The sequence below is a fragment of the Myotis myotis genome, unplaced genomic scaffold (assembly GCF_014108235.1).
Source record: "Myotis myotis isolate mMyoMyo1 unplaced genomic scaffold, mMyoMyo1.p scaffold_m19_p_3, whole genome shotgun sequence".
NCBI lineage: Eukaryota > Metazoa > Chordata > Mammalia > Chiroptera > Vespertilionidae > Myotis > Myotis myotis.
Window position 1 is genome coordinate 17,307,587 of NW_023416335.1, and position 24,049 is coordinate 17,331,635.

At 40.4% G+C, this 24,049-nt stretch overlaps 1 protein-coding gene across 12 annotated transcripts in view; it reads left to right on the plus strand.

Annotated features, from left to right (window-relative positions):
* NRG1 (neuregulin 1) overlaps positions 1 to 21,471 on the plus strand; it is a 998,992-nt gene extending 977,521 nt beyond the window's left edge. For 5 of the 12 annotated variants that reach the window (XM_036302060.1, XM_036302059.1, XM_036302067.1 and 2 more), the window contains 5 exons: positions 5,474 to 5,576; positions 7,183 to 7,309; positions 9,634 to 9,764; positions 10,562 to 10,768; positions 13,445 to 21,471. In XM_036302060.1, the coding sequence (XP_036157953.1) occupies positions 5,474 to 5,576; positions 7,183 to 7,309; positions 9,634 to 9,764; positions 10,562 to 10,768; positions 13,445 to 14,096 (1,220 nt within the window). In that variant the 3' untranslated portion in view covers positions 14,097 to 21,471. Of the gene's footprint in view, positions 1 to 567; positions 592 to 5,473; positions 5,577 to 7,182; positions 7,310 to 9,633; positions 9,765 to 10,561; positions 10,813 to 12,915; positions 13,058 to 13,444 lie in introns of all 12 variants that reach the window. The other 7 variants (XM_036302056.1, XM_036302058.1, XM_036302057.1 and 4 more) reach the window with 4 other exon arrangements.
* Positions 21,472 to 24,049: the final 2,578 nt, after the last annotated feature.

Sequence of the window (24,049 nt, forward strand, 5' to 3'; positions counted from 1 at the left end):
TGCCAGGGCAAGGAGACTGTGTTTTTAAAAATCAACAAGAAAGATGAGAGCATAACCAAAGAAAAATATAAATCCAATATAATAAAATTTTCAGACTAAATTTTTAAACTCATGGCTTCTATTCCTGGCTCTGCCACTGTGTGTCTTAGGGGAAAATAATTTCATCGACCTGGAACTTTGCCTCTACCTTTTAAAAAGATAGGGATGAAATAATGCCAAATGCCTTTTGTAATTATAAATATGATATTTCTATTCCTAAACAACATGGGAGCAGGAGCGTAGAGACTAGTTCAGCTATACAACTTCTCCCTCAGTAAAGTCTTTTAAGGGTTAATAAAGTCTCAGTGTGCCGGTATTTGCACACTCCTTGAAAGAGAAGTTCCCTTTGTGGACTCCGGGGGGCGTACCTGAGCACTGCTTCACTAACAACCACCATTTGTCCTGTTCAATGTGCACGCACAGAGAGACGTAGTAGTCATGTGTAATGTGTTTTGGAGTGCAGTGTATTACTCTTTTCTGAAACTTTTTCCCTTTCTTTCTTTTTTTGTCAACTTTCTGCATTGGCAGAGCATCTTGGGATTGAATTTATGGGTATGGACCAATCATCATTCCTTTTAGCCTGCAGAATTTAGAGCCTATGAGCTGAAATCTTTTTCCCTTCCTACTCTTACCTTTCAGTTCCTAACTAATTTCCTTTTTCTTTAGAAGGGATCATACAGCTATAACTAAAGTGATTGTCCCACTTTCAATCTATGATTAGTTTACCCAAAATGTTATTGAGCACAGCAGCTTTTAGATTCCCAAGCTTCACTTAGAGTTTAAAATCACCTCACCTGCTGCAAATTCACATACATCCCACCTTCCTTGACCCACTGATTGGATCTGGCCATGATGTTATTTAAGAGCTGGGGTAAGTTGGGATGACATACAAGGTTACAGGAGGAAACAAACCAGGGGCTTAAGAACCAAAGAAGTTTTAAATATTACACCCTAAAAAAAACAAAAAAACAAAAACCACATCTTAGACTGATGGGAGTTTGACATACAATATAAAAATCATATGCAATATAGTAACATAGAAAGCCCTTACATTGCAACACAATATGACATGAACAGACATGAATTGCTCTGATTTTCTGGAGCTATTCAAGCATGACTCTAGTCAGCTTCATTATCTCCTGAGCAAGGAAATAGAAAACAGAAAGATATAAGCCTTGTGCTATTTTAGGTGGAAATTCTAGTGCTAATGGAATTAAACTTGAGTCACTAAGATTATCCAGACAAGTAATCAAATACTGTAAACATCAAATATCTCCTAGGAGCATATGAATTTGGAGCATGCTCCTTCTGAAGGCCTTCGTCCTAAATAGTTGATAGAAAAGGTCAGTCTTGGGAGGAGGGGAAGCCGTGCTACCTTCCCAGAGGCTCCACTGCACAGGCACCAGGCCTCATGAACACTGCACACAGCCCTGAAATGGGTAATGGTTAACAGTGTCCTGATTAACAGAATACCTGCTCCCCATCCAGCTAGTGTCAGTGACAACATACAGGGAGGGCACCCTCCAACTGCTCTTTCATTTTGGCTGATAACCTCACAGTTGACAGCTAATGCACTTTCCAGTATTTGTGGGAAATGAGGCTGTCGCAGGCTCTACCAGTTGCAGGAATAGAAACTCAATGAATTGTCCATTCTTCCAAAAATCTTCCAAGAGAAAACCATTTAATGAGAAATCCCCCGCATTTATATGTGGTCTTTGAACATCAGAGAACACCTCCCAAGAGTGAGAGGCAAGAGAGGGCCTAACAATGGCACTTGAGTGGCAGGTCGCCTATATGAGGGGAGTTATCTATATGGTTTACTTCCCTTGGGATAAAAAATGACCCACTTCTGAAAAGGCTTATTAGCCTTTCCTGAACGAGGAAGAGCTTTCCACCATCACCTTCCTTCTTCTCCCCAACAGCATCTTTTCTACTTTATCACATTGGAGTCTGACTATAGAATTTATTATTCCCATTCCTGAGCAAGGAAGTGAGGTAAAGGATAGTTTCGATATACCAATTCGCCCTTAGTAAGATCGTAAGAGTTAATAAAGACTCCACAGTCCCAAGACTAGACCAGTCAACCCTTAAGGAAAGTCAGACCTTAAAGGTCAATTAAAACTGAGAAAGACAAGGCCTCTGTCTCTTGGCCTGGCCAGATCCTACTGAAAAACATGCTCAATCTGATTCACTGAATGTCCAGCCAAACCAAAGAGCAAAGTCTCAGCAGCTTTTCCACTCATTACGGCCGAGCTGCCAATTGGACCGAGGGCTTCTCTTTTTCAGCACTGCCTCTAATTTACTATTGTCCTATTGACCCCATTTTACACTAGGAAAAAAATAAGGAGGAAAAAAAAGGGGGGTGGGGTATTTATATTATTTTCATCAAGTATTTTTCTCTTAACATTCATATTGTGGGGGCGACCTGACCTAGGAAATCATTGGAAAATCAAACAGAAACAGATGAGAAACATTGAAGGCAGTCAGTAAATGCTGATGGGAATACAGAATCCTAGTCCCACATCTGTGTTCTGTGGGCCTTGGCTTTCATGGGTCATCTTAGCACTTTTGCTTGACCCCTTGGCCTTTATTGTGCTGCCCTTTTATTTCCATGACTGATCTCACAGGGAAATGTGTGCCTTCTTACAGAACATAGGAAGAATGCCAGGTATTCAGAAACCCAGGTCAAACTATTCTTTTATTATTAACCATCAAAAACGTGTCAAAAGAATCCCTGAGAGTATATGTGATGCTTGGTCTTCCTTTAGTCCTTGGCTAGAGCCCATGTTTTTAGTTTGCAGAAACCATTTCTCAGTGTTCCTTCAGATACGATGGTAAGATGTCAACGCAACCAAGCCCTTACTATTTTAAAAGAAGAAAAAATAGAGTGAGTGAAAAAGGACACAGAAGGCAGGGTCTTCATTTTCTTGGAAATAATACGTGTGCACTCCAATTTCTTAACCAGCTCGCAGGAACCAAAGGAGCCTTGCTCTGCGTCCTGGGTCCCCTGGAGGACCAGCAGGGAGGTGCTGCCTCTGCTGCTTGACATAGATGCTAAATACTGATCTGGATGCCAGGTCATGGAGGAGGCTCCAGTGGCACCAGCTCACAGATTAGCACCCCATAAAATGTAATTCCCTGTCCTGTGGCTATGGGGGAGGAGAGGCAGCAGACACAAGCAATTAACACATCAGCATTCACATTCCACTCCTCACTTGACTTTTTGCGGCACAAAAATATGTGACACCACTTTTATGTCTCCTGGTTCATTGTTGCACCGCAGTGCACCAGCTGCTTCGCTTCCTAATTGTGGCTTCCCTGTGCTGGCCAGCCTAGGTTAGGAGTTATGCTGTATGGGGTAACCCTTCCAACTTCGCACCCACCTGTGCTTCCTACCTGAGCATTTCCTCCCTCCGGTTTTCTTTGTATTTGTTTCTTTTTCCTCCCTTAGTATCAGGCATGCTGTGCCAGGGACTTCAGATGACTCCTCCACTTCTAACCTTGTTTTGCCTTGACCCTGACTGCCTCCCTCCCTCAGTCATTCTGTCAGTCTGTCTGTCCTCCTCGGTTTGTTTTTCCTTCCCACTTCCAACCCTTCTGGTTTGTTTTTGTCTAATCTCTGTGGCATTCTAGTCTTTTACCCACTGACTTCTGTTCTCCTCCTCCTCCTCCTCCTGTTAATAATCAGTGCTCTATTAATTTGATTTGACAATGTTCCTGACCTGTTAACTGGAATTTGATTACCGTGGGCTTGGCTTGTAGGAAATGTTTTGTATAATGATAAGGTCCACTGTGTCACAGAAATTAAAATGCACTTTTTCATTTCAAGGAAACTTCCTGCAAATTGCTCTCTTTCAATAGAGAAAAGAGGTGTGGTCGCTGAGACTGAGAATGTCAACTGGAAATGTTCAGAAGGCCCATGTTGATGCCCGGATAAGAGGCGTTCATTCCTATAGGGTGTCCCAAGATTCACGCAAGATTTTCAATTGAATTGAATTGAAAATCTTGCGTGAATTTTGGGACACCCTATATAATATCCCCCAGATCTTGACCAGCCTGTTAATCAGAAAACCAAGCACAGCTGACCCTGCTTGTTATGTACTGGTTGAGTTCTCTTTCTCAATGACCTGCAAACTAACTTCCAATAAGTGTAATTAAACTGGTTGGAAGTTCAGCTCCTAAGGCAGTGGTTCTCAACCTTTCTGATGCCGCGACCCTTTCATACAGTTCCTCATGTTGTGGTGACCCCCAATTTCATTGTTATAAATTGAACATAATTAAAGCATAGTGATTAATCACAAAAACAATATGTAATTATATATGTGTTTTCCGATGGTCTTGGGCGACCCCTGTGAAAGGGTCGCTCGACCCCCAAAGGGGTCGCGACCCACAGGTTGAGAACCGCTGTCTAAGGGATCAGGTTCACCATTAAGTCAGCCAACCTTGTTAAGAACCTGATCTACCATAGAATCAATCAAGTTGTCCACCCCCAAAAAACTATTTTGCAAATAGAAAGACTTTCATGCATAAGAGACTGGTTGCATTTGAGGTACAATAGTACCTTTACTTCAAAATTCTAACTCACACCTCCTTAGTGTAATCTACATTAGCTAATTTGCCATGTTGGTCAATGCAGGAATGTATAATCTATTCCAAATTACATATTATTTGTGCTAGTTATTCCTTTATACAGATAGAGGAGGAGTCTAAGTGCAATTGGTGACGTAATAATAATTGTCCTCCGAAGAACAAGTCTTCACCTTTGCCCAGGACTGTCTTAGCCACCAGATTGGATTTTCTCTGATATAGTGTCTTGCTACTCCACATCCTGTGGCTTATGTTCACATTTTACTGTGAAATCATACGGATCCTGCCCTGATTTGGTTGCTCACTACAAGCCAAGCTCATGTTCGCAAATGTCTTTGAGTTTATTTCGTTAAGTTATAAATGGTTCTCTGTAAAGACCACTGGAATATACAATACCTGGGAAATCAAAAGTGACGGGGGGTGGAGAGAGAAAGGAAGAGAGGAGGGTCCCAGTGGTGCCAAACCCAGCTCCTTTTATTGGCGTTGATTCCTGTTGTCTTTGCAAGAGATTTTTTTAAAATAAAAGTACAGTTTTAACCAAATAGTTACCTTGTAATCAATGTTTATGATTTGCTAGTTTAATTCATATATATCGATAGTTTATAATTAAAGTAATATTATGGCATACTGTTTTTTATTGTAAATGGCCCCATCTGGCTTTGTTGTTTATACTCACCACATAGAGCAGTGTTATGCTGTACCTTAAGTATGTCTGCAACAGTAATGAATTGTCACATGTTTATTTCTTGTGACCATGGATAGTGCCATGCAGCATGCCAACTGTTCAATTGTAAGTCCGGGCAAGGGTCAGGGGCCTTTGGTGACATCTGCTCTCGTCCCTTTCCAGAAGCAGAGGAGCTCTACCAGAAGAGGGTGCTGACCATCACTGGCATCTGCATCGCCCTGCTAGTGGTCGGCATCATGTGTGTGGTGGCCTACTGCAAAACCAAGTAATCCTTCCTCCCCGCGCTGCTCCCTCCTGACAGAAACCCATCTCCACAGCCCTGTCTTGGGGAAAAAAAGGGGGGGAGGGACCCCAGGAGGACTTTTCCCCTTAGTTTTTCTTCTGAATCATCCATTTGAGCACCTTTCCTAATCACATAATTAGCAGGCACTGCCTATTGGTGTGAAAATGCTGAGGAGAGAGGAGACTTCTGATGAGTGACCACAGCCCCCTGACCAGAGAAAGGGCTGGGCGGGCAGGCTTGTATGGGGCCCACACGTGTGCACGTGTGTGCGCATGTGGATGTGAGAGGAGGGTGGCGGGTGCAAGAAGTGCACTTGTCAAACACTGCTGGGGACACGTCCAGTTTGCAATTACCACTCGAAGATAAAGGAAACACTTTGGTGGCATTTGAGATGCCGTTTTCTGAGCATTCGCCTGATTATTTTTTTAATTCCATCCAATGAAGTTTCCAGCTCAGATGCTCATGAGTGTGAGATGTACAAAAGGAATCTTCTGAGAGGAAAGTCAAGGGAAACTTGCTTTGGAAGAACAAAAGGGAAAATATTAAAACAGATTTGTGTTCACTATTTTTGATCCTTTAAACTGGGTCCATATTAACAAATGTAATCACTTTGTGACACAAATTCCCTCCACTTTCTGACGTATGACCTCCACTTCAAGTCTAAACAAATAGTAACAGTTTTGTTTTGTTGCTTCATCACATAAATTTTCTTGCCAAAGCAAGTCATGGGGATATTGTTATGATCTGAATGTTGTGGTGAGGAACGAAGACAGTGCTTTTAGTCCATAAAATCCAGGGCATAGATGGAGTTTTCCTACAACCCCAGAGCTGTGTGCCAGAATTGAGTAAGCGACAGAGATAAGCCTTCATGGAGTCACCTTAAGAGTTATTTATTTATTTATTTATTTATTTATTTATTTATTTTAAATCTTTATTGTTGAAAGTGTTACATAGGTCCTTCTTTTTTCCCCCTTAACCTGTTCCCTTAAGAGTCTTTTTAGATATTTTAATACCTAGTCATAAAAAAAAACCAGTTGCCAAAGTACAATTCTGTTACAATTGTGCCCAAATCTACAGGCCAAATATGCACGTTTTCACTCGTGTACAGTACTATGCACGCACACACACCATGGATCACGTGCAGATTCAAAACTAACTGCGTTTTCTAAAGGCCAACAGGCAAAATTACAAATGAAATCAGCTCTGTCAATTGCACAGCGCAAGTTGTTGCCTAAGACAAATGACCACCTGTAAGACTTAGGCCCAGATGGGTGGATTAGCGACGATGGGGTTTGAGCCAAATATCAACCCGACTTACCCCATCTTCTCCTCTGTCTGTCTTCTCTCTCAGCAGTCCGGTTTCATTTCTGTAAGAAGCCCGATCAGCTTCTTACACCTATTGGTTACTAGAATGTGTGTGGTTCCGCAGCTGCCCACAGGCAGATTCTAAGATGAAATGGCACACCCTCCCCCCCACTCCCTCACCACCAAGCCACTGCCCGGATTATGTGTTGGTGAAATAAGGAATTGACTGAAATAAGGAATGTAAGCAATAGAAAAAAGTAAATGCTCCCTTTTCCATACGCAGGAAACAGCGGAAAAAGCTTCACGATCGGCTTCGGCAGAGTCTTCGGTCCGAGCGCAACAACATGGTCAACATCGCCAACGGGCCTCACCACCCCAACCCACCCCCCGAGAACGTGCAGCTGGTGAATGTATGTTGACTCTGGCTGTGGATACGCTGAGCATCTCCCCTCTGTTCAGGCACCTTGCAGTTTATTTTCTAAAGCTCTTAGCTGCTGCCATTAATCTCCGCGGCTTCCAGGAATCCAAGGTTTTGCCAGGAGAAAATAATGGGGACATTTTTTAAAGCGGATTTGGTTACTGTAAAACCAGCACATTTCCTCCCCTGAAGTGTTCATTAAGGGGTTGGAATAATAATGTTGGGTTTGTTCTGCGGGGAGGCCGTAGCTGGAAGAAAGAAAAGAAAAACACAAAGGAAAATTAGAAAATGAATGATACAAGAATCAGAAGGAAATGTTTTATTTTTCTAATTTGGAAATGAAGGCTGCTCCAGCCTCTCACTGATTAGTACTGAGAACGGAGCTGAGGGCTTTAGAGTGATTTTACTGGCGGCTTCACCGTGCCCGATGATTTGCGGATTCTGATTTACAAAGGAAGAAATTAGGGCAGGAAAGGTCAAGTGACTTATCAAACTTGCTTCTCAACAAAACTGGAGGAACATTTGCTTTCTATTCCCTGACTCTGTCTACGTGATGCCACACCCTCCTGATGAAACCTACCCTTCACCACTCAAGTCCTTTGTTTAAAATTTACCAGGCTTTGAAATATAACTGAGTCATAGAATATTAGATCCCGCAAAGTCTTTTGATATCACCTTCAAATCTTCCTTTTTTTTTATTTTTTTAACAGAGAAGGGCCAGAACTGGACTCAGTTTCCCTGGCTTTTGAAGTGTTGCTCTTTCTATTCCTATTCCACCCTCATTCTTCCTGTTTTCATCATTTCTTTCTGATTTTTTACTTTTTATAAGCAAAGCTTGAAGATTGTATTGCACTACCATTTTCTATTCTATAGAAAAAGGTATATTTTGTGTGGAGCAAATATATCATGGACCCAAGTTCAGAGTGGGTGGTTTCTAAACCACCAGTAAGTCTTGTAACAGAGACCTACAGGAGGCTGGTAGAGTCAGGTGCAGATACATTAGGATGCTTTGCTGCTTCCACCCCCATCAGTGCTCATTAGAATGATCTGCATGGTCGATCAATGCACTCACTACAGACACACCTATATGCTGTCACTAAGAAAGTTACAAGATGTAGGAAGTGGAATGACTGCCTGGATTCCATTCATGGCTCACACACTGTGTGACTTTAGGCTTTAACCTTTCTAAACCCTATTTGTTCATCATGAAAACAGGCCTAAAAATAATACTTACTTCAGAATGTTCTTGCTAGCATTAAATAAGAGAACCTACATAAAACACTTAGCCCAGTGGCATTTAATGAGTGTTGAATAAGTGTTAAATGTTATTTTCATTAGATACACTGAGCTTACACTGCCTTCCAGGAGAAAGAGTGAAATGGTACCCAGACTGGAAGTAGCTCATTATGTGTGACGCCACCATCTTTTCCTTAAAGCCAGCTAGCCGCACGTCCCAGGGATTCCACATGGAATAACCTTTCCTCCAAGAGAACCAGTTAGAATTTCAAGCATAATTTAAGTTGCATTTTTTTGGGTTTCCATGAATATATGAGGTTATTTTAGCGCTCACCGCCCATCAGATTACAAAACCCTATTTCATTTGAGGGTATTCTTTTCTTTGCCTCATCCTCTATTTAACTTAATTTGGTGTAAATACAAATAGTATTTAAGACAACTTCAGAATGTGCCTCTCCCGCTGAGAAGACAGTAAATAGCTACTGTGATTTGATGATGAAAATGAAATAGAATGTACTTGCACTGCATTTGGATCCTCTATGTATTATGTGCTTTCTCAGATGTGTGACCTTAACAACTTCTGTACATCCTTCCCATCTCTCAGTAGCCTCACTACTCTTACTACTGACAATTTAAAAATTCCAGTGGTATCATTTGGGCAATGTAGACACTAGGAAATTGTAAAACAGTGGTAGATCCAAAATATAGAGACTTTAAACAAATTCTTCTTTCACTTGTAACAACCATGACAAAAAAAAATGAATATTGGACAAATATTTTTACTGAATTCTAGTCATGTTATCAACTAGAAACAAACTAAAAAAAAAAATGGATAATGAGCAGTTCTGACTGTAGGACCTCTATTGAGAACACGTCCAAAGAGTAACTTATTAACTCCACTCACTGAATCTAAAGGCCACAGTAACCAGAATAGGATTTTCCATCTGGACATTGGAGAAAAGAAATTTATTATGAAGAAATGTACTGTTTATTATGTGTGCTAGAACAGATATTTTTGTGTGACAGTGCTAATGTTTTGACTTACCTGAATCTTCAAGTTGTGTCTCTTTGTTTATCCAGCAATACGTATCTAAAAATGTCATCTCTAGTGAGCATATTGTTGAAAGAGAAGTGGAGACATCTTTTTCCACCAGTCACTATACCTCTACAACTCATCATTCCACTACTGTCACCCAGACTCCGAGTCACAGGTATGAGAAAAAAACAATTGTGTGGTTCCTCCGGGAATGAATTTTTGTCAATTTCCTTGTGCTGTCATTGCCTAAGAAAGGCACAGGACACATGTATGGGGCAGTGAAGTATAGTTAAATGTATGCTGTGGGACAAAAACAGACTTTGGACATCACCTGGCTCTGCCATTTGATTGCTGTTTAAATTTGAGCCTTCATTTTTTTCATCATCAAACAAGGGGAAATGAGACCTACCTCGAGAGTTGTTCCCTATTTTAGAGATTGTCTTTACTCTTGCCCAACCACTCACTGAATTGCTATACTGGGAAAACTCTGTCTTAGATGCTACATCATACTTAGAAGTTGACTTCTCCCATTGATTGAATTTCCCTGGGAAATACACATGAGAAATCGATTAAATAGGTGAACCCTAAATTAGCAAATGCCCTGGTGACCAATATCTGAGTGCAACCAAAGGCAACACTAGACTTCCAAATGTAGCTCACTTGGACAAATATTTCCTTAACCTAAGCTGTCAAGATCAGAATGATTATAAGAACACTTAGCACATAGTGATATTTGATAAATGTGTTGAATGAGTGAACAAACGAATAACCTGTGTCCTTACAAAACCAATCTAAATCAAGATCCTTTCTATAGCAAGTGTCTTTATAACAATTCTATTCTGAGACAAGTTATGTTATAGTGAATGACTGATGCATGGACAATTTGAAATGTTTGTCTGGTCATTCTCTTCATTTCCATTTTTGCACATAATTTTCTAAAAAATATCTTTGCCTTCCACATTTCCCCTCTAGCTGGAGCAACGGACACACCGAAAGCATCATTTCTGAAAGCCACTCTGTAATCATGATGTCATCAGTAGAAAACAGTAGGCACAGCAGCCCAACTGGGGGCCCAAGAGGACGTCTTAATGGCATGGGAGGCCCTCGTGAATGTAACAGCTTCCTCAGGCATGCCAGAGAAACCCCTGACTCCTACCGAGACTCTCCTCATAGCGAAAGGTAAAACTGAAGGGCAAAGCTACTGCAGAGGAGAAAGAACCCCAGTAAGCGAACCCCCATGAGCACCTGCGGTCTCACCTAAGGAAATCTACTCTAATGAGAATAAGGGGCAGCAGTTGCCTGTTCTAGGAGTGCTCCTAGTTGATGAAGTCATCTTTCTGTTTGACTGAACTCATTTCTTCTGAGCTTCTCACCTCGTCCCAGTGGCCAACAGGCAACAGACTCTTAACGAGCTGGAATGATTTGATGTGGAAGGTGCAGCCAACTTGGAGTTCCTAGGTCCGGCCTTAGGCTCAGCCCCACTCGGGATTTGTTTCCTCAGTTGTCACTTTAGAGAGATGGCACCAGTGATTGATAAGGACCCTTCTAGAATTCCAATTTGCCAGTTATCCAAACTCTAGTCGAACTGACCTCGTGTTCTCATGTGCTAACTCGTCTTACCTTCCAGCCTCAGTTAAATCAAATCAAGGGCTATGTCACTGCTGACTCTCATGGGGAACAACTGCTTGCGTTCCACCATAGATGATCCCTTTTATGAAATTCCAAGAAGGGATGAATAAATAAATCTTTTATATGCTGCGTCTGACAGTCTTCACAGGTGGTTTTCAAAGTAGATATTGCCTCTCATAAGGCCCTTTATTCCAGAATGTTTTGGCTTTTTTTCTGGGGGTATTGGATTGGGTTGGGGAATTATAGGAAAGGTAAAATAAAGAACAGAGGAAAGTAAACTGAAAGAGATGCTTTATAGAAATACTAAATTTATAGATTCTCTATCCATTTTCACCTAAACTGGGAGAGAGTTATACCCAACCAGCATTTCTAGCCTACCAGTAAGCTGTCACTTGTTTGTTTTCAAATCCAGAGGGGTTTTGTCTGCTTGTTTACTGTATCATCTCAGTCTAATCTTTGACCATTTGTTCAAAGCTTTACATAATGTCAAATATGTATTTGGTATTTACATGGGTGGAAATAGTTTGGTAGACTCTTTCCACTCTTCGCTTGGGAAGTACTTAAGACAAAAGATGACCAGTTTGGGGCTTATAGGTCATATAGAACCTGCTAATCACTTCTCCAATGGCCTTTCTATGAAATATCCCAAACTGGTATTTCAAAGCTTTATGGAATTAAAGGTTGCTCTGTTCATGGATGAAAAATAAGGCATTGTCCAAAACTGGTTTAAAACATTACTCTTAGATATACATATAATTATACATTTGTGTATTTAAAAAGTCTATCTATTCTGTTTTAGTCTTTTTTGAAACCTGAAAGAGTTTAGGGATCAATTCTTTCTTACTACATGTGACATTTATCTTTAAAGAATGACATTTCCCTACTGTGGTAGACTTCCTTGAATATCCCAGATAGTCTCTAGAATCATGAAAAGATAAATCACTTTTATGTGTTTGGTTAAATTTGGATTAGCATTTCTCAGAGAGCTAAAGTTAAGTACTCATAAAGCAAAAAGTCTGAAGATTCAGGCCCCAAGTAGTTCAACCTCTAGACACTCTCCCATTTTAGACACAGCTAGGTCTCACATTCATATAACTCTGAATCATGGCTGAAAGCAGGAAAGTTAATAGGTTCCTGTTAGCTAATGTTCAGATGGTGCTGTCCTGAGTCATCACAGGTCGTGTCAAATTAGACTCTGAGAACACCAATGTGAAAAAAAGAGTCATCTAGCGCTATGCATCGGTAACATTTTTATCAAAAGCTGAGAAATGTGACTGTCAATAAGCCACATGTCTTCTCCAGTGCCAAGTCAGGTCTTCTTATTCCCGGGGGGATAAAGCATGATATGGTAAAAACATTGCACTCAATGTCTTAACAAAAAGATTCAATGAGCATTATCAGCCATAACATGACATAAGGTAACATGGTACAGCAGACCTTGAGCAGTCACAAAGATGAGCCAAAGACTGATGCAGCTCTAAGCTTTGGAAGAAAGGTAGACCAGAGATTGTTTAATATACTGTGAAGCCAATGTAAGGTTCTCTCAGGCTTACCTTTGGATGTCTTGGTCACTGGGATGGATAGTTGCAAATTGAATGTTAAGAAGTAGCATTTCATGGAAAAATTTAAAGCACACAAATATGTTACACTGTTATCAAGAATAAATCTAAGTCACTATGCTCTTTTTTTTTTATAAGACATAACCTTATAGCTGAGCTAAGGAGAAACAAGGCACACAGATCCAAATGCATGCAGATCCAGCTCTCAGCAACTCATCTTAGATCTTCCTCCATTCCCCATTTGGGCTTCATTCTCTAAGACCCCTTGGCCTTTAGGAAGGTATAGTATTTAAGTAATACTTCTTTCCCTTACAAATCCCTCAGCCTTGGTCCTTACAAACTAACAGGTTCCCAGGACCTCGTGCCCTCTAAACTTGACTCATGTTTTTATTTACAATCATGATGAGATTGAAAATCCTTAAAGCTTTGATGAGCTAGGCCATGTAGCTGATCTGTGCATGTACTCCTGTAAGGAAACTCTTGGCTTCATAACTTGAGATTCCAAGGGTACCGAATGTCCTAGTGTAAAAATCCAAGAAGTATACGATGAACAGAAATTCTTTGTTCTCTGATTATATAATATCGTGACCTCTGTCCCCTTCCCCTCCCTACTCTATGACTCCTCTTATTCCACCACACTTATGCGGGGTATTCTGTGCTCACACAGGTATGTGTCAGCAATGACCACCCCGGCTCGTATGTCACCTGTAGATTTCCACACGCCAAGCTCCCCCAAATCGCCCCCTTCGGAAATGTCTGCACCTGTGTCCAGCACGACGGTGTCCATGCCCTCTATGGCAGTCAGCCCCTTTGTGGAAGAAGAGAGACCTCTGCTTCTGGTGACACCACCACGGCTGCGGGAGAAGTATGACCACCACCCTCAGCAATTCAACTCCTTCCACCACAACCCCGCGCATGAGAGCAGCAGCCTGCCCCCTAGTCCCTTGAGGATAGTGGAGGATGAGGAGTATGAAACGACCCAGGAGTACGAGCCAGCTCAAGAGCCTGTTAAGAAACTCACCAACAGCCGGCGGGCCAAAAGAACCAAGCCCAATGGCCACATTGCCAACAGGTTGGAAATGGACAGCAACACAAGCGCTGAGAGCAGTAACTCAGAGAGCGAAACAGAAGATGAAAGAGTAGGTGAAGCCACCCCTTTTCTGGGCATACAGAACCCCCTGGCAGCCAGTCTCGAGGCAGCACCTGCCTTCCGCCTGGCCGAGAGCAGGACTAACCCAGCAGGCCGCTTCTCGACACAGGAGGATCTGCAGGCCAGGCTGTCTAGTGTAATTGCTAACCAAGACCCTATCGCTGTATAAAAACCTAAATAAACACATAGATACACCTGTAAAACTTTATTTTATATAATAAAGTATTCCACCTTAAATTAAACAATTTATTTTATTTTAGCAGTTCTGCAAATAGAAAACAGGAAAAAAAAACTTTTATAAATTAAATATATGTATGTAAAAATGTGTTATGTGCCATATGTAGCAATTTTTTACAGTATTTCCAAATGAGAAAGATATCAATGGTGCCTTTATGTTATGTTATGTCGAGAGCAAGTTTTGTACCGTTACCGTGATTGCTTTTCCACAGTATTTCAGCAAAACCTCCCATATATTCTGTTTTCGCTGGCTTCTTGTGCATTGCATTATGATGTTGACTGGATGTATGATTTGCAAGACTTGCCACTGTTCCTCCGTTTGCTTAAAGTAGCACCCAATCAGTACGTCTTGTAATGGCACATCCATCCAAATACTCCTCTCTTCTGTACGAAGTTTTCTTTTGCTTTCAGTCTATGAAATGAGTCGTGTCTACTCTGCCAGCCAAAGGTTTGCTTCACTGGGCTCTGAGATAATAGTAGATCCAACAGCATGCTACTATTAATTACAGCAGGAAACTGCATTAAGTAATGTTAAATATTAGGAAGAAAGTAATATTGTGATTTTTAAAATAACTATATTATTCATCAGAAGACAGCTTGCTCTCACTAAGAGGAGCTATCACTTATTTTATTTCAATTTATTTTTCTTGACAAAAAAGCCACAGTTTGGAGGGTAGCAGAGAAAATGGGGTCTGGCTTGCTATTAGGGTAAGACCAACACCTTATCAGAGGACTCAATGTCACTTTCTCTCTGGGGGAATGACACAACGGCACATCTAGTTGAAGATCAAACCAGGGCTGGGCAAGGTGCAATCATTCCTGACTTGCATTTTTCACTGATTTTGGAGCTAGTGATTGGTTCTGTCTTCTTGGCTTGAAAGAGACATGCGATGGCACAAACACCCCAGCTCCAACAGCACACTCAGCACTTGTCTGAAATGCCTAGAGGGAAACGTGCCTGCTGTGCCTAGTGGTGACTGGTCATCATAGGGAAATAGAGTGTCCAGAGGAGGGATTGGTAGAAGACACAGGTGGAGGGCTGATGTGTGGCATGGGTTGCAATTTTAAACAGTTTTGTTGACCACTCCTTTCTCCTCATTAGTTTCCTCTTGCTTTTCAATGTCGCCTTGATTAGGTCATGACTATGCATGAACAGTTTTGTCAGGAATGGCCAGCATGCATGTGATTTGTGACTAGTAAGAACATTCTGAGAGTGATGCTTCATCAGGCAACATCAATAGTGTTGGAAAGATTGCACCTTTCCCTGCAGAAACACGACCCCCTCCTGTGTACTGACCTCTTGATTCCCAGCCTGTATCACCCATTTCCTCCTTTGTTTTTGCTTTACTCTCGCAAAACAGGACTAAGATGGGTCTAAACTTTGCATGTTCTCTTGGGATTGTAAATCCAAGGAAGGCCTATAGGTATTAACATTTGAAAGAACTGCTAATTCAGGAAAACAATAGCTTTTTGTAAAAATTGCAGGCTCCCATTTTACCTGATACCTGCCGAATCTGGCTGGAGCTTTACTGAGGTTCCAAGTAGACTCCTGGGAGCCATGTGAAAAAATGGGGAACAGGTTAGCAAGGGGTCCAAAATACCAGGGGTGAAGTCAATGCTGCTTGTTGGCAGGTGAACTGAACCTATTTCTTCACCAAATTTCTATGTTAAAGGTTAAGGGGAGAAGATACATGCAGGTAGGTCTTAGAAGAAAAATGTAGGCTGGGCATGAGTCATGTCATTGAGCTCCTACATGTTTCTACAATCCACAGAGATGCCTGATTGATTGCAGGTCTTTAAAGTTACTCTGAGTATTTGATATCCCAGGCTGCCCTTCACTGTTCACATATCACTTCCTCTGTGCCCAGCAGTGCCCTCATCAGCTTGTTAATCCACATGGAGGGGCCCCTGTCAGGCTGCACAAGTTGCACTGATTTCCCAGGTCTGTAGACATGAGTAAGCTCACGGCAGGAGGAAGAAGACAGTCAACCCAAAGAGGTTCTATAAGTTATTCAAATATTGCCTTTGAGTCAGTCTTGGACTATTTCCATAAAAAATTCCTATCACAAATTAAAACTACAACTTTTGCTTCTAATTCTACAGACTTAGGAGTATTCACATGTCTCATTCTGAATAATTTCAAGAATAAATAAAATCTATCGAGAGCAATGAACAACATGAAAATTGTTGTAAATTTTCAGGTTACAAAATATATATGAAAACCTAGGATAAGAGGAAAGTTTCTTTCCAATTTGATTCTAGTCACTCACAGAGGGGGGGCGTTATTCGGGACAGCATTACCTGTAAAACAAGAGCTTCCCTTGATAAGAAAGGCCAGCTGACTCCTCAGGGCTACCTTCTGCGGCCACCGGATTTGTGTTCACAGGGGCATCTCTATGATGTTTAACTGCCACGTGGCTCTCAACCACCCACCCTGTTTATAAACTCAGGCAGTGCTGTGGCCATTCAAAGGAGGGTGAACCTGTGTTCCCAGCGAATGAAAAGCTTCTGTGGGTTTTTGGGTAATTGCCCAGAAGTTCCACAGCCGCTCTGCCCCCTGGAAATCATGTCCTAATGAGGGGTATGCAGTGGAACATAGTATATGCAAACTTCTTTTTCTCACTCGAGATTCCTTTACTATCCTACTCTCCCTTCTTGCCTGGTATGACTTTTTTCCAAGAGTACCTGGACAGCCTCATGCTTTCTACAAACTAACACTCTACCAGGGTGTATGTGAATGTTTTTCAGACACCAACATGCTGTAGCTTCCTTGTTTAAGTGTGACTGTCTTGATACAGGTGGAGTTTATCCAGGGTAACTTGCTCAGTAATTATTCCTATTTTTTTCTGGCCTGGAGTTAAAAGGGGCACAGCTCACATTGGTGAAAATAAGGAAGGCTAGTTTTATTATTTAGCACTGGCTGCATTCCACCAGCCACAGAGATGAGATTTCTATCTACAAAGGCCCATGAAAAACTGAAGAGAAATGCAGGCAAAGGGAAATGGCCACATTTCACAAGTTCTATTATATATTCTTTTGTAAATACACCATGTACATTACTTAGATGTTTTCCTAAATCATTTACTGTCTTTATGAGTTAATGTCAGAATTTTACTCTCTCAACTTACTGTATAACATTGTAAATAACATAATGTCCTTTATTATTTATATTTAAGCATCTAACATAGAGTTGTTTTCATATAAGTTTAAGGTAAATGTCAAAAATATATGTTTTTTGTTTTTCTTCACTTTAAAATTATGTATCTTTTTCTTTTTTTAAAGAATAATTTATTGTTCAGGAGAAAGAATGTATATGTAATTGAAACTATTTGAAGAATGCACATTTGAAAGCCGTGGGGGTACTGATAAACTAAAGAATTCCTTATCCAAAATACTAAGCAATAAGTAATTGTGATTTATTTAAAGTTTTGTTCATTTTCCATGAACGAAATACTGCAATAAAAATGCCACTCTGTGGAGACCTGGGAGTGTTGCTCAGCAGACTAACGTTTCAGTCTGTTAGACCAGCACCTTTCGTGTTCCTGCGACAGATGTGCTAATATAGGAATGTGTTCCATGGACCCCACATCATCTTGTCTGTGCTTTGCTTTGGCCTCACTGTCTATTCTTGAGTCATCTGCTGCCTATTGATTCTTCTTGCCACTGTATTCCTTGTTTAAGGGGCCACACCCAAGCAATATGATGCCACCCCCCCACCCAATACACACAATAGCATGTCAGAGAGGACATTCTAGGCATGATCACTGGGTCTTGGTTGTTAACATGTTCTGTAGTAACAGCAAGAAACTTCTTCAGACTAATGGAAATGTCAACATGGCAACCCATGCAGTCATGAGAGGAAAACTTGTAATTATCATTCAAATAGTCTGATGGCCACCATGGCCTCAAAGCAGCCAGTCAGAACCTGGCCATGCTAAGCTTCCTATCGCTTCAGTCAATTTATTTTCCATCAGGCTCTTAATTTAATGATTCACTGTTTTAAGAGGAGATAAGGCTAAATTGGGCTCATTCCCCTTGTTCTATCAATAAGTTAAACTCAGTGTCCATCTTACTCCTCAGGGAAGGGCGTATGCATGAGAAATGTCCCATATCCTAAAACTCACAGAAATGAGGATATTACTTTTCTTACTGAAATTAGCCTAAACAAAAGCCATATTTTAACGAATAGTTATTTGCATGGGTGGTACTCTTTATATATTTCAAGCATTTTACTCAATATTCCAAACAGGATAAGGGCAAGAAGAGGTCAGCAATCCTTTGGGGTATACAGTGGCCCCCTTTGAAGTCTGATGATACCTGAGGCTTCCCATCAACATCACATACAGCCAAATTAAATATCTGGATAATTGTTACTATTCTCCATTCACTTCAACCCTGTAGACTCTTGCATGTCAAACACATGATTCATGTTACCTACCAACAGTTCCAGTAGTGTCCTCTCCAAAACAGTCTGGATGTCTAGAAGAGTCAGAGTGAACTTTATGCTAGTTTTACTATTTACATTACTAAATTTTCAAAACTATTCAGAAACCTCGCACTTGTGTCAACTGTGATTTACATGCACACACACACACAAATGCTGAACACACACTAACCCAAAGCCACCACATTCTTTCACCTATTCAATTAAGAAAATCAAGGATTGAGCAGAATTTAAAAATTAAAGATGAAGGCATTTTCCTATGTCTTCAAATTTAAGCTGAGGCTTTGACCATCTCCCAGATTGAAAACTACAAGCTGTCTTAGTGATTTCTGTTTAAAATTGGGTACCAAAGCTATATTTGAGGCAGATGCATGTATGGTGGAGGGAGGTATGGAGAGAGTGAAGATACACATATAGCCAAATTAAATATCTGGATAATTGTTACTATTCTCCATTCACTTCAACCATGTAGACTCTTGAATGTCAAACTCAGGCCAGCTCTCCAAACTAGCAAACAATCTATCTTTCCAATGTAGTGTCTTCCCCATCATTTGATTTCTTTGCTCTCTGTCCTGATGATTAATGATAAGAGGACTCAATGTTAAGGATTTGGGGTTAAGAGAGGCAATTCTGAAATCTAGAGATTTAGGATGCTGGAAGGAATGGGCGTTGTTTGGCCTCATGTGAATCAGTCTGCACTCCATCTTTGGCCAGCCCTCCCTGAAATGGATAGCATGAAATAAACTTATGAAAACTATTAGTCCAAATGATTAATTTGGTAGGAAATAGAAATGCTTTCAGTTTATAAAAGACAGAACCATCCTACTGCTACAAAAACAGCAGTATTTCTAACCTTTCCGGCTGTTGTTGGTCAATTAGCTGGGCCCAATCCTCCATGTTATGCTCCTGTTGACATCCTGAGACTGCGGTTGTTGTACCTCTCTGGTGAGCTATTGGTTTTGCACTTCAGTGAGTTCCAAAATATCATCCATAAGGAAAATAGGAAAGGACTTTGTTACCTGGAGGAAAACCATCATGATCTACCTGATTCTTTTAAGAACAGAGTAGGAGAAGGAAACCAGTAATTCCTAAAGAGGAGACAAAATGTGGCAATGGTTCCACCCAGGATCTTTTTCTAACCCTTCCCCTTCAAACTGACTTATTGAGACAATTTGATGGAGGAAACAACATCCCTTCCCACCCCACAGCATGCTGAAGAGGTTAGAGAATTATTTGTAGATGTAAGCATCATTTATAGCTTGTATAGATTTGCTCATAAGCAGAAAAATAACCTGTTAAGTATAAGTAACATTTTATCACATTTTATGACTTAAAACATCCTTTATCTCCTTTTCATTCTCACTTTTGACCTTCTAGGATATTGATATAATACATGATGAGGACAATTTAGGCTCAGGGAAGTAAAAATCTTTACTGAAGCTACACACAAGTGAGTTGCAGAGATAATAGTAATATCAAAGTTTTCTGACTACAATTCTTATTTCTACTGACCATACTCCTCCCAACCCTCTGACCCAAGAACAAACAAATCTTTCATTTTTGATTTTTGATTACATGGACAGTACATGTTACAACCAAAACCAAGTTCCTATTTGAAAGACAGAGAGCCCCTCTGACTTAGGTTTAGAGATACTCTAGAACCCAATTTGCTTGGCTCTATGTACCTTTCCCTAAACAGAGCTTCCTAAGGAAATGAAGTGTAGCCATGGGAATGAATTCTCAGTTTCAATATGTAGGTAACACCTGCAGCAGAAAGAGTATAGCACTTAGCAACTTTGTGAATTTGCACGATTTCCTTCTTCAAGCTTATTTCCCGATCTCTAACATGGCAATTCAACGGACTTCACAAGGCTGGGATGTGGTGGCGATAAATTTGAGCACATGTAAGGAAGCCATAAAATGTCCACCCCATAGTGATTTTCAAATACTACCTTTCATTGCTTTTTCCCTTCCAGATTCTTAAGATTTGGAACCTAAGTTTCTCAGTTCTAAATGACATACTCTACATTGCACACACTGATCAAATAAACATATCATTTCTCCAGTGTAGTAAGCAATTATTTGCAACAAGGAAATTCCCTTTTTATAAGAACTATATGTTGTGCAGCATAATCACTAACCAGCATTAAAGTTGCAGCTCAATAACTTCATGTATTTTACGTTTGCTTCTTGTGTAGCCATACCGTTTTACATGAAGTCTCTAATTTCAGTGTCTTATTCTATTAATGTTTCATTATAATTCACAGAAATTTACTAAGACATAACTCTTTATACAGTTTTCATAATTCCACCTTCAAACTTCATTGCAAATATCTACTAAGACAAACAGACAAAAAGATCCTAAATATATAGGATGCCTATGCACACCATTTGCCTTAGTTTGCACCCAGAATGTTTAGACATATTTCATTTTTTAAACTGTAGTCCAAAGGCCCAGCAAAAGGTCTGCCTGCAGGGCAACAACATCAGAGGAGTTAAGTCTCAGATTAATTCCTAAACGTAAGTAACCACTTGGTTTATAGATGTTTCTCAGCTGCTCCCATTACCCAACCAAAAGTTTTTAAGGTTCTACTCACTCTTCACTCTATGCATAAAACAGAATTCTTGTCTTGGGTCCAAAGCAATTAATAATTTATAGATTTACGTTTGTTTGATTCAATCCTTTAAAATTTTATTCTCCATCAAGGGTGGCAGGTGGCTTGGTCTTATGATATATATCACCAGGCTCATGGCATAGACATTGTTAATAGTAAGAGAGTCTCATATAATTGTCCACATAGCATCCTTCATTTAAATAAAAATGTATTGCATTGAAATAAAGTTGTCTTTATGTTTTAAAAAATAAGGAAGTTTTCTTATTTTTTAAAAAATAATCTAGATATAAGCATTATATTTCTTAATTATAAATTACCATCATGAGTTAAGCTAACACTTGTCTTCTATTCTGTGACTTTCATTAGGTGAATCCTTCTTGCCTGATCTTGAGCCCTTCTTTTGAAGTGAGACACTCAGAGAGACTTCAGGTTAGGGTCATTTTCTAGAGCCCTTCTCATTTCTCACAGTTGAGTCTAACATGAACTTTTCATCTTCACCATTGGTGTGTACTTTACTAATCAATAAGGTTATAAAACAGACAACTTCCTCTTGGGTCCTAGAGCCTCACCATGAAGAATAAGGATGATAGGAAATGCCACGTGGGAGAGCCACTTGTTCTGAGCTCCTCAATTCTCAGCAGCCAGGTTCCTTCCAGTTGTGAGATGAATCTGACATCATACAAGAATGTCTCCACAAAGACCTCACTCTCCCTTTAGATTTTCTCTTTTTTTGCAAAACAAAGGCCTCCCTAGTAACTCCTTAGTTCATAGCCCTTCTTTGATCCCTTTGATTTCAAAACGTCTGAAGTCATAAAGCCATATAACTTCACACTCTGAACATAGTCAGAAACTATGGGATTTAGGATTTAAAGTGATTTTATGAAACTAGAAGTCCTTTTTTATTTGATGTAGTCCACTTTGAAAACTTGAAGACAAACCACACAGCATTGCATCTTCTCCATTATCTGCTTGACTAAATTGTCTTTCACAATGTGAAAAGATGCTTACTCCACCACACATTTTGAGTTCTGCTTTGTTTGAGGAGTTAGATCTCTAGTCAGGAATCTGAGGGAAGAACCTTGGATTCTTCCTGCTAAAATGTTAACACCAACCTATTGAAATGTACAGCTCCAGTTAGAGTCAAAATCATGTCAATTATCAAGCAAAGAAGCAAGTAAGGGAAAATAGCCCCTCATCTGGTTAAGAGAAAACATTGACCATACTAGAACCTGAGCAATATTCTAGGTCTCTTCCTCCATATCTAACCAGTGATAATGGTGACTGTACCATGGATATGTCAAACACACCCCTCCCTCCCTTCAGAGCCCCACTGCTTCACCCTTGGTCAGCCTCTTCCATTGGGCCCCATTAGCCTCCTAACTGGTCTGCTTCCTTCAGCTCCTATGGGACATCCTTCACATTCTGCTAGAAAGTTCTCTTATAAGTTGCAAACCTTATTGAACCATTCTCCTGGTTAAAGCTTTCCATGTCTCCCCATGAAGCTCAACTCCTCAGCCTGACCCAGGATGCTCTTCACAGGCCTATTTCTGCCAAACTCTTGTAGCTTGGCATCCATTCTCACCCTTCATTCCATCTTATGACTTCCTGTTTCCCAAATACACCACACCGGTGTTTATCAAACTCTGTTCATTGGCAGATCAACTTCATGGTGATTGTCGTGTCCACAGTACCACCTGTATTATTTTTTGCATATTGTGCTCATTAACCTCATTTTTAACTAAAATAAAGTCATTTCAAATGAAACTTTGTATCAAAGCTGTGAATGGAAAACAAATCAGTTGCCACAATAAAAATAAAACTGTAAAAAATTTATATAATAAAAACTGAACAGTGTAATTAAGTTCTAAAAAGATCATGTTGACCGCTATCATGTCTGAGTCAAAACCTGCTCTCTGACAAAAAGGGAGGCCAGCAAGTGTTAGAGCGATGGGAAATCTATTTGGGAAACAGAAGGATTGGTGCATTGAGGTTTATTTCATGCTAGTTCTTAAAATCATTTGGGATGCAACATTCAGTCACCCACATATCTTAAACAACCACACAGTGTTGTGCTTGTTATAAATCCCTGCCCTGGTGTAGACCACATCACTTTACAGAAACTCCCTTCTCCACTTATCCTTCCAACAAACCTCTCTACTCTTTCCCCGAGTAAAGAGGGTGTCCTTGTTTTGGAATCCTTCCATGAAATTTCTACCTTTTCCAGATGTAAAGGGCTCCTCCTTTGCTGTCTCATAGCACACCATAGTATTTTTTCATCTAGCTCACAACTTCTGATTAACTGAAAGTCCTCCCCTAGGAGGTCATGTACTCTTGAGGGCATTGTTCTCTACGTACATCCAGTGCCCAGCTCAGTGCCTGGAAGATGGCAGATGCTGAATATCTAGAAAATAAATCACTGGCAACTAGAGTTCAGGATATTTACAGAGGCTGACAAGCATGTGAGGAATCTGGGTGATCACAGGCATTTTTAAAACCAACATCAAGAAAATGGTAGCCTGTCGGTCATCAAAACAAAGTTAGAAGCCTAAGAGAGGGGAAAGAAATTTGCTAAGACAATTAGAGGTCAGAGTCTAAGAGACAGAGCCCCATGGTAGATTAGATTTTATAGTGAATACATGACTACTTCATGTACCTTTCTCATTTGATTTTGACTTCCTCTCCATGGCTTAAAATTAGCCCTTCATATCTATTCTCCCTTTTCTCCTCCACTTCTTTGAAAGACCCTGGAAATAACGCCTTTTAATTATTACTGTTCAACTAGATCAGTTTTATAAAGAAGTCTCACCATGCAGAATAAGGAAGATA